The sequence below is a fragment of the Bidens hawaiensis genome, unplaced genomic scaffold, assembly GCF_021521415.1.
Source record: "Bidens hawaiensis isolate Kalapana, Puna unplaced genomic scaffold, B.hawaiensis_p1.1 tig00024238_1, whole genome shotgun sequence".
Lineage (NCBI taxonomy): Eukaryota > Viridiplantae > Streptophyta > Magnoliopsida > Asterales > Asteraceae > Bidens > Bidens hawaiensis.
This window is the reverse complement of record NW_027493812.1, coordinates 279,595-292,998: the sequence shown is the minus strand read 5'-3', so window position 1 is coordinate 292,998 and position 13,404 is coordinate 279,595. Positions and strand designations below refer to the sequence as shown.

The 13,404-nt window shown below is 36.7% G+C and overlaps 1 protein-coding gene across 2 annotated transcripts; it reads left to right on the top strand.

The window, feature by feature from the left end:
- Positions 1 to 888: 888 nt before the first annotated feature.
- Positions 889 to 4,666, top strand: LOC143568858 (polyadenylate-binding protein-interacting protein 11-like). Of its 2 annotated transcripts, none has more exons than XM_077054905.1 (10): positions 889 to 1,203; positions 1,318 to 1,422; positions 1,710 to 1,754; positions 1,853 to 1,925; positions 2,011 to 2,123; positions 2,224 to 2,283; positions 2,380 to 2,427; positions 3,240 to 3,308; positions 4,222 to 4,283; positions 4,367 to 4,666. In XM_077054905.1, exons 1-10 carry the CDS (start codon positions 919 to 921, stop codon positions 4,422 to 4,424), a joined length of 918 nt encoding a protein of 305 aa, XP_076911020.1. In that variant the 5' UTR covers positions 889 to 918; the 3' UTR covers positions 4,425 to 4,666. The 2 variants fall into 2 exon arrangements, with proteins under 2 accessions (XP_076911020.1, XP_076911019.1); XM_077054904.1 differs by having other exon boundaries at positions 1,315 to 1,422; positions 4,367 to 4,665.
- Positions 4,667 to 13,404: the final 8,738 nt, after the last annotated feature.

Genomic DNA, 13,404 nt, shown 5'->3' with positions numbered 1-13,404 from the left:
AAGCATAAAATAACAAAAAAATGATTTAGGGAATTGTGATTCATTAAATTATAGAACTTAGTAACTTATGTAGAAGAATATGTTGAATATTAATCAGAGAGATTCACATTTAATTCACCAAAAATGCGAGTATAATTTTTATAATGTAGACAGTGTTTTAGGGTGTTCATACACTATATTCGTTTTAATATATTCTGTAAGTGAAGAAAAGATAATGATAATGATTAAAGTTTTTTTTTTTTTTAGATGTGTCAAAAATTGGGTTCCAATATGTAGAAACATAGATATTACATCAATTGAATAAAAAGATACTATTTAATTGAATAAAAAGAAAGAAAATATATATATATTTATGTATAAGAAACTTTACACTAACTAAAGTAAAATTGTTTGCCACACCAGCCCACATAAAACAAAAACAAACGTGTTGGACCATATCCTCCGTTTCATTTACCCCATATAGTAGCTGAAGTAGAATAACATAAAAGGGGAAAGAAAGATAAAAAGTAAATAGGAAATTGTGGTATTCATTAAAGAAAAGTAGAAACACAATACAGTATTATTATAACAATAACAGCAACATTTTTGGTCCAATTTATACAAGTGATATGTAGTAATAATAATATTAATATTGTAATTGTACCCCCTCTCTCTCCTGACGATCTCAAAGTTGAATTCCTTCATTCAATGATCTCATACTCACTCCAGTTTTAGCCTCCTTGCTTCAACAACACCACCAGGTAACAATAATCAATAATAATCATCAATCAATTCAATTCAATTCATTTCATCTCCTCACCAAACACCCAATTCATATCATCATCATCATCATCATCATTCACACATATATAAAAGGTCACATCTTTCTTTCATTTCACAGCTCACAACAACACCACCACCTAAACCTAAACCCACAGCATGACTCTTGTTGAATCAGCCGACGTTGATCGGAAACCCAACGGCGATGGTACTACTGATCAAGGGTTTAGTCAAGAAATTAGGGATTTGGCTGAAATGTTGTCCAAATTGAACCCCATGGCTGAAGAGTTTGTTCCACCCTCACTCACCGTTAACAATTTTATTAATATTAACCCACCGCCCTTTGCTTATCCTCCTCCTCCTGCTGCTGGTGTTAATGAGTTTATGCTGCAGCCAAACCAAAACCCTTTTGGGAATGCTAATTCTGGCCCTAATTCCAGAAGGGTATGTTCAAGTTTTCTTCTTTATTAGTATGTTTTTATCATTTGTGATATTTTATTATGCTTTAAAGATGTTTGAATTATTATTATTTTCTTTGTATGTTTTGGGTGCTAGAAGGGGAACTTTGGTCACGCCAAGCGCCGGATGAATAACCGGACCACCATGGCCCAACGCGAAGATGTTATTCGGAGGACCGTTCATGTGTCCGATATCGATCAGCAGGTGAACTTCATTTATGTTATACTTTTAACTGCCAAAGCTTGGACTTTTATTATGTATGTGTTTAGTGATATTGTTTCCTTGTAAGTGATGTAGCTAAATATTCGTGTGTATGGTATGCTTAGTTAAAGTTTAGTAACTAAATCAAGGTAACATAGAATGTAGCTAAGAGAGTCGGAGTAAACAGTCGTACGAAAGTTTTGATAACGGAAGTTGTAAACTATCGCTAGTGTATAGTGACGAGTAACGTACAGTAGTTACAGTTTTTTACTTTTTTGGCGTGGATGCAGGTGACCGAAGAACAGCTTGCTACCCTATTTATCAATTGTGGACAGGTGAATATATATAAAAATTATGTTTCTATGGAAACTCTTTTGTTAGTGATTTGTTATTATTATTTATTACGACCCTTTGTTTTGATTGGTGCATTTAGGTTGTGGATTGTCGTATATGTGGTGACCCGAATTCCGTTCTTCGTTTTGCATTTATTGAGTTCACCGACGAGGGTACGCGATATATTGATATAACCGTTAGTATTAAATATGTATAATTTGTGTTTTGTTACGTCATGTGTGTATATTGCGGCTGCAGAGGGTGCAAGGAACGCGCTAAGTCTAGCTGGAACTATGCTTGGGTATTATCCCGTTAGGGTTCTTCCTTCAAAAACCGCAATTGCACCTGTCAATCCGACTTTTTTGCCCCGAGTGAGATTCTCTTACTTTGCAACATTAGTGATGGAATCTTTACAAATTATGATTAATGGTTTTGCTAAATCATTTATTTTCCGCGTTTGTTTGTGTATAGTCGGAAGATGAAAGAGAAATGTGTGCAAGGACTATCTATTGTACTAACATTGATAAGAAGGTAATTTAGACGATTTTTTTTTTTTATTTTGTTATGAATGTTAATTGCTAATTTATTATTGGTCAATGTGTGTGATCTTTGTATTGTTTGAAGCAGATTACGCAGGCGGATGTGAAACTGTTTTTTGAATCATTTTGTGGAGAGGTTCGTTGGTTATGTATCTTAATTATTAATTGTTATCATAGTTGTTAATAACGCCCTGCTTGCGGTGCGCGCATATAATGTATATATGTGTGAACCCTCGGGTGGGCAAAAGTAAAATTGCACTAATGTTGACGTTATTTTACTAATCTCGTGAAAATAACGTTAAAAGTGGCGGAAGGTTAATCAGGCATCATGTGGTGGCGTTGATAGCCGAAAGACAAGGGCACATGCACCGATCAGCCGGTGTCCCGATGATTGAGTGCTATGTGCCTTATGTCCAAGGCTTGATGCAAAACTACTATCGAGCCGGGGGTCTCACCGGAAGCAGCCTAGGTAAGGCTGTCTACATCTTACCCTCCTCAGACCCTACCATAGCATTGCTATTGGTGGGATATACTGAGTACGATGATGATGATGATGATGATGATGATGATGATAGTTGTTAATAGCGCTCATAGCGAGCACTATTTATTTAATAGCGTAGCGAAGCGAAGATCTAGTGCTATCTGATGTTTAGCGTGAAATAACGACAATTAATTTTTTTTTTTTGCGTTTTAATATTATAAACCAAATTTTTAGGCATTTTAATTGACCAAACAGCACCAATTTTCACCAATTGAATCGTAAAAACCTAAATTTGTGAATAAACCCTAATATTTTATTTAAAAAAGTTCCTAATATGTTATCGCTAAACATCAAATAGCGCCCGTTATTTAGCTACGTAGCTTATAGGTAGCTTGTCGCTATTGACCGCTATTCACTATCAACAACTATGATTGTTATTTGTTTATTATTGAATTGTTGTTTTATAGGTTTACCGCTTGAGGTTGCTAGGAGACTATAATCATTCAACTCGTATCGCCTTTGTGGAGTTTGTGATGGTAATTATTTTATAAAATCAGTAGTTGGTTTTGTTTTTTCATATCCATGCACTGTCTTTGTTTAACTTGTGAATCAAAATTAATTATATCAATATTTTTGTCATATTACAAGGATTTCAATATGTGAAGAAATCATTTCTAGACTGGTAATATTGGTTACGTATGTTGATGGAATGTTAGGCTTGTCAACTACCCGAATGAAAGCGGACAGAGCATGTTTGTGTTCGTTCGTGTAACTTGAATCGAACACGAACAACTAACCGAACAGGGTTTCTTGTTTGTGTTTGTTCGTTAACAGTGTAAACATTGAGCTAAAACCAATTAAAAGTAAATGTGAACAACAATATCGGGCCTAAAAAGTTATTAAAAGTAGACTAAATTATAATGGGCATAAAACATTTAAATGAATATATTATTGAACGTAAACAAATCAACTTAAACAAACGTAAAGTAACGAACATAAACGGATTTAAATGAACGGACATAAATAATGAGACATGTGTTCATGTTCGTTCTTTAACTAAATAAACAAGAACTTCTGTTCATGTTTTATTGTTTATTAAAAAACGGACATAAACGAAATTCCTGCAAGACGGTTAATGAACGGTACACTGAACATTCTGTTCGTTCACAGGCCTATGTGGTGTTCACGTCACATCAACACCATCATTTGTAATCGATTTTACTGGTTATTTAATACCATAGTAGTCAAAAGCACACAAGATGCAAATTTTTTTATTTTTATTTTTTTTTTGTTTTAAACGTTTGGTTGGTGATAATGAACAATGATTCTTGCTCATTTTTTTGTGAACTATTAGTTCTAAACTTTTGGTATTCATTTAGTGGTTATAATTGCTAATTCTGTTACCTTTTATTTTTTTTTTATATTTATGGAATGGTATTAATTTTGTAGGCCGAGAGTGCCATTGCAGCACTGAACTGTAGTGGTGCAGTGTTGGGATCATTGCCCATAAGGTAAGTTATATTTGTTGTTTTTCCATTTTAAACTTTCAATTTTCAATTTGGAAAACATGATTTATTATCTTATGAACTTGCAGGGTTAGCCCTTCTAAAACCCCGGTTCGTCCGCGTGCGCCTCGCCCGAGCATGCACTGAATACACCTTAACTTATCAACTGCTCGATATCTAAATACACACACAAGTACTTTTACGTTTCTGCTGTTTGTTTGTTTCAAGTACCTGTTTCGAATGTAGATTTAGGATGTTGTGAGTTTGAGGCTCTGCTTTCGGGCCTTTTCAGGTGATGCTTTGTTGTTCAGGACTGGGATGGTTTTCCTGTTTTCGTTATGAAAATTGTTGTTTTAAGTTAAGTTTGCTTTTGGTTGTGTGGTTCTCTGATCATTTTGATCTTTAGAATGGAGCGTGCATTATCCTCTGTATGTATGCTTAACAGAGGAATCGAGCCAAGCCAGATCATGCTTGGGCTCAGGCTAGGCTCGAAGTTAAACGAGCCTACGTATTTCTAACGAGCTGAAATTTGAGTTTCAGCTAGAGCCGAGCCAGCTCGTTTAAATTAAATTAAAATTTAATATTTAAATAAAATGTTTACCAAGAAAATTAATATTAGGGAGGTCTTTGTAGGTTCATGCATCATATTAGAGCGTTCCCAGCCCATCCTCTACCATATATCAATATATATCATATAATTATACTAAAAATTACTATATTTTCTCACTTATGTTTAATTAAATAATACTTTTTATACATTTATCATTATTTTTTCTCTTTCTTTCACTCACATTCACTTTTAAAAAATATTAAAATATTATACGGCATGAACAGTGAAACCTCAAATTTAATATTCTCATATAACATTTTCTCTCTCCTTAACTCACAACTACTCATAATGTTGGTGCATGATGTCAGTAGTTCAGTGTCAAGTGTCTGTAATCGTGTTAGTTGGATTTGTGTTATTTATGTAAGCGAAGTTATCACAAGTTCGCTTGATATAGGCGAACTTGTGGAACAAGCGAAGTTAGGGACAACTTCGCCTGAACATGCTAGGCAAAGTTGTCGCCTATATAATCAGCTAGGTTACGGCAGTTTTAAGTTGATCGAGTTAATCATTTTATCGAGTTGACGAGTCCTGTAATCAGTGATTGATATCACGTGTTTCCAGTTGCAATACAACGAGTCTTTGTTTATTGTAACGTGTGTTCGATCGGGTTAACGTATATCGTCTTCTACACTCGTAACGTCTTACGTAGGGATTCCGCACCTACGTAGAACGAGATATTCCGTGTAGATCCGGCTGGGAACCTACAATTGGTATCAGAGCTTTTGCTCGTGATTGTGTGGTTTGGGATTATCACGCGGGTGTAGAAATCGTTCCGTTTGATTATTCGCGGGACGAGTTTACCGAGTTTTTGCGTCCTACTCACCTCCCACCATCAAAAACAACCCATAACACCTTCACATACCTCGCAAAAACCCAGAAATCAAACCTGCAAAATCATCGTGTTCATCAGGCGAAGTTGTCGTCACTGTTTGTAGGGTTTAGGCGAAGATATAAGGTTAAACGAAGTTATCCACAACTTCGCCTACCTCTCAAGTTCGCTTATCTCAAGCGAAGTTATCCAGAACTTCGCCTACTTCACAAGTTCGCTTATCTCAAGCGAAGTTATCTACAACTTCGCCGAATCAGGCGAATTTAAAAAGGGGAGCGAAGTTAAGAATCAGCGAAGTTAAGACTTAAGCGAAGTTATCCTTAACTTCGCCTACAGTACTGTTAAGAATAAAATTTTTATTTTTCGGGTTTCTTTGTGTTTCGTGAAAGATGTCTTCAATAAATATTACGGAACTGGTGAAGATGGAAGTGGAAGCGGGTTCAGCTACTAAGGTACCGAAGATGCTCAAGGTAACCGATTTTGTGGCGTGGAAGGATCGGTTTGAACAATATGTTAAATACCAAGACGCTAAGATGTGGGTGTGCATTCAAGATGGATACATTCCACCAACTGCTGAGTGTGAGGGTCGTGATCAGATTAAGAAATACAACAAGATGGATGAAGAAGAAAAGAAAATGTATGAGGCTGAAAGCAAAGCTCATGCATCGATAACAATGGCTCTTCCACAAGAGATTCTTCACACCTTCAGAAAGTATAAAACTGCCAGAGAGCTTTGGGAAGCGCTTGAAAGCCGATTTGATGGTAATGTGGGGATTCGTGCATCAAAGATTAAACTACTTAAAACCCAATTCTCGGTGTTCAAGTACTTGAAGAATGAATCACTTGATGATATCATCACTAGATATTATCATCTGATGACAGAACTAAGAAATTATTCCATTGCTTACAACGAAGATGAGATCGTGGAAAAGCTTCTTGATGCTCTCCCACCGAAATGGGAGATGTACACTGTCTTGATGAGAGAAAACAAAGAGTTTGCCGACTATGACTTGGAAACAGCAGTCAACAAACTAAGAACTTTTGAACTTAACATGGTTCGTAAAGAGACACCAACTGATCAGGTTTAGGATCCAGGAATGTATGGTGCAAAAGTTAATGCAAGTTCAAGTTCGAAGTCTGTATCATCTGCTTACTACTCAAAGGGAGAGTCGGGCGCTAACTCAACACATGAAGGACATGTATCTCTCAACATGAATGGTGATGTGTGTTTTGTAGCTGGTGGATCAAATGCTTCTAAACCTCAAGCAACCAAGAGTAGTTTTTCCTCAAGTGTTCCTAACAACAACTACTCTAAGATGCCCATGAGTGTTAAATCTGCTGAACAGCAGTTTGCTCTTTATGCATCTTTCATTGCTTCGTATGAAAATTACATTCAAGGCAAGATTGTTGATCCTGCAACGTTAGACGAAGACTATGATCAGATCGACGCTGATGATCTGGAAGAGATGGATCTGCAGTGGCAGATGACGATGATTGTGAGAAGGGTTAAACGGTTTATGAAGAAGACTGGTAGGAAGTTTGTGGGTGAAAGACCAGGGTTTGATAAGTCGAAGGTTAGGTGTTACAACTGTCAACAGAATGGCCACTTTGCGAAGGAGTGCACAAATGAACGTGTAGAACGCAGTCAGACCAGGTTTACACAACAGAGTGGTGGAAGTAATGAGAATAGAGCCATGATATCCAGACAAAACAGGGAGTACAACTGGAATCTGCATGTTGAGGAAGTGTTCGAACAGGCAAATTTAGCGAACATCGAAACTGCAGGAAGTGAGAAAGTAACTGGAGAAAATGAAGCTTACATGGCATAAGTGGCAGACCAGCTCACCGAGGTAAGTACTAAACTCCCTTGTACGAAATGTGAAAATCTGTCTGAACAATTGACAACTATAACTGATCAGTTTGTTAGTTTGGATGCTCAATTTAAAACATTAAAAAAAGATCATCATTTCACTAAAGCTAGAGAAAACAATTATAAGGTAAAAATAAAAGCTAGTGAGAAAGATATTAGAAGTCTTAAAGCCAGTCTAGCTGAGAAAATACAAGTAATTGATCTTAGCTATGAAGTGTTAGAAGAGAAAACCAAACTAATAGCTGAAAGGGATAAACAGATAGCTGATCACCAGGTGAAAGTGGTGGAACTAAACAGGAAACTTGAGCAATTTAGAAATTCCTCCGCTATACTTGATCACCTCGTTAGTGATCAAGGTTCCCTAGTTAAAAGGGGAGGAATTGGATATCATGAAGTTCCACCACCTTACAATCATAATTACACTTATGATCCTAGTAATCAGAAATCTGTTGATGTTGATTTTGGTCAGACAGTTCCGGTTAAGGTTACTATTAAAGAACCAGAAGTTAGTAAAGGCGAAACAAGTAAGCCTGTTTCGAGTGTTAAGATTTCGGTTCCTAGTCCTGTCTCATCAAACTCGGACAAGTCATCCGAGTCGAGTGAGACAAAAGAAGAGGCAGTATTACCAAAAGGTGGAGAGAAATATAAATCATATTAAAAGAATTCTCCACTAAACCCGTATGTCCCACCATATGTGAGACAAGCGGGAAGTAATGCAGCCTCAACATCTAAAACAACTATTGAAAAGAAAGTTGAACACAGGAGTTGTTTCAGATGTAATCAATTAGGACACCTAATTGCTGATTGCCCTCTGAAGTAGAGATTCAGAGGTGTGAGGCTTTCGAAAACTGAGAACAGAACTAACCGTAATCACTATAATGGTAAAAATGAAAACTCATCAAAGTTCAGAAATTGGACTAATCCTGGTTTTCAAAGAAATCGATTTCAGTTTTTCACTGCTAACAACCAAACCATAAGTAATAATTCATTTAATTCACGAAGGTTTGGATGGCCTCATAGTCAATCTACAAGAAGGTATCCTTTTAGGACTTACAGAAATTATACTGATACTAACTTTGGACAGCCAAAGTACGGGATGTATCGACCCAAGACCAATAGGTCTTGGGTCCCCAGATTTTAATCCTCTGCTTTAAGCGTGCAGGAACAGTTGAACAGGGCTGCAAACAATCTATGGGTTGTGGATAGCGGCTGTTCCCGGCACATGACGGGTAACAAGAACTTGTTACACGAATAGAAACCTGTTCAAGGAGGAAGAGTGAGTTTTGCTGGAGAAAGTGGTGGAAGGATTACAGGAATTGGGACGGTGACTAATGGAAAAATGACGTTAGAGAAAGTGAATTTCGTTGAAGAACTGAAGCATAATCTGCTGAGTGTATCGCAGATCTGTGACAAAGATTACACTGTGCACTTTACCAAGAATGAAGCGATCGTACTGTATCCTGGTTTCAAGATACCAGAGGATTGGATAGTTATGAAGGCTCCAAGGGAAAAGAATACGTATGTTATGGATATGAGGTAGACTGAGATGGCAACAGAAGAATCTTGTCTTCTGTCAAATGCAATCAGAATCGGAAGTCAACAACAGGTGGATTTCAGTTTCTTGGAGGCAGATTAGTGTCATGGCAGTGCAAGAAGCAGACCTCAGTCGCCATTTCAACCTGTGAAGCAGAATACATGGCAGTATCAAACTGCTGCTCCCAGGTTCTTTGGATTCAACAGCAATTGCGCGATTATGGTCTGAATTTCACTCATACTCCTATTTGCATAGATAACACTGCTGCTATCTCAGTAACTAACAATCCCGTAAAGCATAGCAAAACTAAACACATTGACATCCGTCATCATTTTATACGGGATTGTGCTGAGAAGAAACTGATTGTGCTCGAAAAGGTTGATACATTAGATAATTTCGCTGACTTGTTTACTAAAGCGTTTGACAAAAATCGTTTTCAAAACCTTGTTGAGCTAAATGGGATGATCAATCCCGAGTAACCGTGTTTTGTGTTTTTGTTTAAAAAAAAAAAAAAATCACTATCGCTTAGAATTATGTCGGTTGCCTCAGTTTGAAGGACATATCTTCGGATATGTTTGGTCCTCATTTTTATTTGTAGAATATGAGGATAGCCATTAACCAGATGACTGAAAGTGACCGGGGCAGTTTATGATGGGTTTTTATTCTTTCGCTGAAAATTAGTCGGTCATACGAAGTTAGAAAGACATATACTTGTATGTGGTCGGTCCAGCTGATCCATTGGATCTTCAGGATAGCCGTTTACCTGAAAACTTCAATTTGATCGGGGCGATTGAAGTTAAAATTTTTTTTTTCGGGAGATGAAATTATTTTTCAAGTCTACTACTTCGTAAGAAGTTCCTTTACTATGTTTAACAGAAAATTGATCCAACCTTGGAAAGTGATAGATATACTGATTCTGTGTGCTTAACTAGTGAAGTTATTAGGCCTAAAAGACTTTAGAACAGTCATTGTATGCCATGGTAGCTTTTTATGGTGCGTAAAAGTAGAAGTGATACTAACTAAATCTACTCGATTTTACGTGGAAACTCCTTAAGAGTTGTGTATGTCTCCATATATATCTTTCCAAATGATAGGCAGAAAAGCGATTACCCAGTCATACACGAACCCGTGAGTGTTCTGATTCCCGTGAAGATAGCGTGTCAAGAAACTGCAGTGATCCAGATTCGGGACTTGCAGTAGTTTATCTGAAGTTGTGTAAATACTTAAAAAAAAAAAAAAAAAAAAATGTGTGTGTGTTATTGAGACATTCTAGAGTTCATAATGTTCATACTTCTCAATCAAGATGTAAGAAAGAGAACGGGATGAAAAGTCTAAAGATCGAAGAGTACTTACTATTTAATCAGACACTATGGGTCGAGGTCAACTCGGGGTGACTTGGGGAAAGCCAAATACGCTTTGAGAATAGATAGGAGGCATCATAATCTCTGAGTTGTTGCCCACTTAAGTTTTGAGCTTAATTGAACCTAACCCATATCACAGAAACGATGAAAACCATTCTAAGTTATTTACCTGCTTACAACCTGTTTCTTTATGTCATAATACAGCTGAACACGGATCTGTGTGACAGTCACGTAGTTAGTATGATTCCTGTTCGGATCTTTTCTAAAACATAGTGGTCCCTGTTGAGACTGAAATTTGATCCCGTGTACTTTATTGTTAAAATTCTTTTTTACTTATGTAGTTGTATGATTTTATACCTGGTTACTTGGTCTTGATCGTATCGTTTAACTTTTTAAAGGATGTTTTAAAACTTAATTGCAAATTGTTCAAATTATAGGGGTTTGTTTTGTAAAGTTTAATATCGGCGAACTTGTGCATAACTTCGCCTGCAATAGGCGAAGTTATCCATAACTTCACCGGTATAACTCTGACCCTATATAAAGAAGTTTTAAGGTCAAACTGTTCATTATTTTCATAAACCGGCGAACTTATCTTCTGAAACCCTAAGCGAACTTATATCTCGATTCATCTGTGTTCATTTTTCCAGTTCTAATCCGTGATTAAAGGTGTGTCGGGTTGTAGTTTCGTATAATCACGTTCATTAAGGTTAATCAAAGGTCGTGCTATTCAAAGACGAAGTGAATCTTATCCAGACCCATGCTATTCAACGCCTCGTTGCAGAGAATCAGATACAGTCGTCCCTGCTGATAGAACATGGCAAAATCATTGATGCTTTGAAGGAGTTCTTGGCATCTCAGGGGGAGACGAGCTGTAAAGGCGATGAGCTGAAGACTAAGAAGCGAAATGATAGAGACGATGATCCCAATGCATCGAAAGGTGCAGGTGGAGAGTTGCCAAGAACTGAACAAGCTCTTGGGACTTCCACATCTCAGGGGGAGTCAACAAGTGCAGCGGGCGGTACAGATGATGAGGTGGTGGTCGTGGACGTTGAGGAGATGGATGATGAGTTTATAGGTGATGATGATGTATTACCGATTGAAGAGATAGAGAAGATTGGTGCAGAGATAGTTATTGATAATGAGATTGAAGATGAAAGACGCAAGATTGTTGAAGATTACGAGACACATGCTTGAAGATAGAGATATGAAGCTACTGCCAAGGGGGAGTCTGTTGGTGCATGATGTCAGTAGTTCAGTGTCAAGTGTCTGTAATCGTGTTAGTTGGATTTGTGTTATGTATGTAAGCGAAGTTATCACAAGTTCGCTTGATATAGGCGAACTTGTGGAACAAGCGAAGTTAGGGACAACTTCGCCTGAACATGCTAGGCGAAGTTGTCGCCTATATAATCATCTAGGTTACGGCAGTTTTAAGTTGATCGAGTTAATCATTGTATCGAGTTGACGAGTCCTGTAATCAGTGATTGATATCACGTGTTTCCAGTTGCAATACAACGAGTCTTTGTTTATTGTAACGTGTGTTCGATCGGGTTAACGTATATCGTCTTCTACACTCGTAACGTCTTACGTAGGGATTCCGTACCTACGTAGAACGAGATATTCCGTGTAGATCCGGAAGGGAACCTACACATAATCATACCATATAATTTACAAGACCCTCACATAAATATAGGGAATAGGCTAAGAATGCTCTTATGTGGGTAGGGTTTGGAATTTGGATCAAACACAAGTTGATTTCATGTACAAAACGTACAAATGGAGGAAAAAAGTGTGGTGGCATTTCATAATTACAACGAGCGTAATTTTATTAAGCTACTTTCAAATTTGTAGCATAAAAAATTACGTTAGCTGTAAAACTCTAGCATAACTTTATTATGCAAGTTGGTTTTTGTGTTGTAACGTAATTACGTTATTCATGAAAATGACAACACACATTTACAAAATGTGGATTTGGTTACATATGGAATTGTGTTATAGCTTATAAATTTTAAAACTTGGTATTAACTTAAGCAAGCCAAATTAGTGAGCTTTTGCTTGACTCAAGCTTGATGCGTTTACAAACCAAGCGAACTCATGTAGTTTACTAAAGAAACTATTTTGAGCAAGCTTCAAGCCATAAGTGTTTGAATAAGCCACATTATTCGTGTCACATAAGTAGAACTTTCTCCACATGAAGTACAAGTAACAAACCCAAGATTATCACCTAATGATTGTAATAGAAAAACAGTATTGAATTAACAACTAAAAATTATTGAAATAACAGTTATATACGTTTAAATGTGCAAAATTTATTTTATTAACACATCCATGTTATGATCCTATAGAACACTACTTTCGGTCGATAAGATCAAGCGGTCGACCCATTTTCTAAAGTCTATTTCACCTGTTTCTGCCTTTTTTTAGCGCTAAACAATATATTATTTTAACATTGTTTAATTATTATTTTATTATTATACAATGCTATTATTACTATCTTTACCTATCTATTAGTTAGCAATTAGCATGACTATTGTTATTATTATTATTATCACTACTACCTATTTATTTATTTATTTATTTATTGTATTTATTTGTTCTTTCTTTAATGGCTCTTTTGTTTGGTTTGATATGGTTCTCGAGCCGGGGTCTTTCTGGAAGCAACCTTTTTATTTTTTGGGATAAAGGTATGGTTTGTCTATATCCCACACTCCCCAGACCCTGTTTATAATTTTGCTATTTGTGGGATTTTTACTAGGTATGTATGTTTGTTTGGTGGTGTTGCATGTATTGTCGAAGTATAAGAGAGAAAGCAAATAGGTCAAACCCGTCTAGTTTACCTTAAAAACAACTAATCATAACAATTAGAGAAGTTGTCAAAACAAATGATGAAAGGATTGTAGGTCAACGGAAATAATAGAGAAGTTCA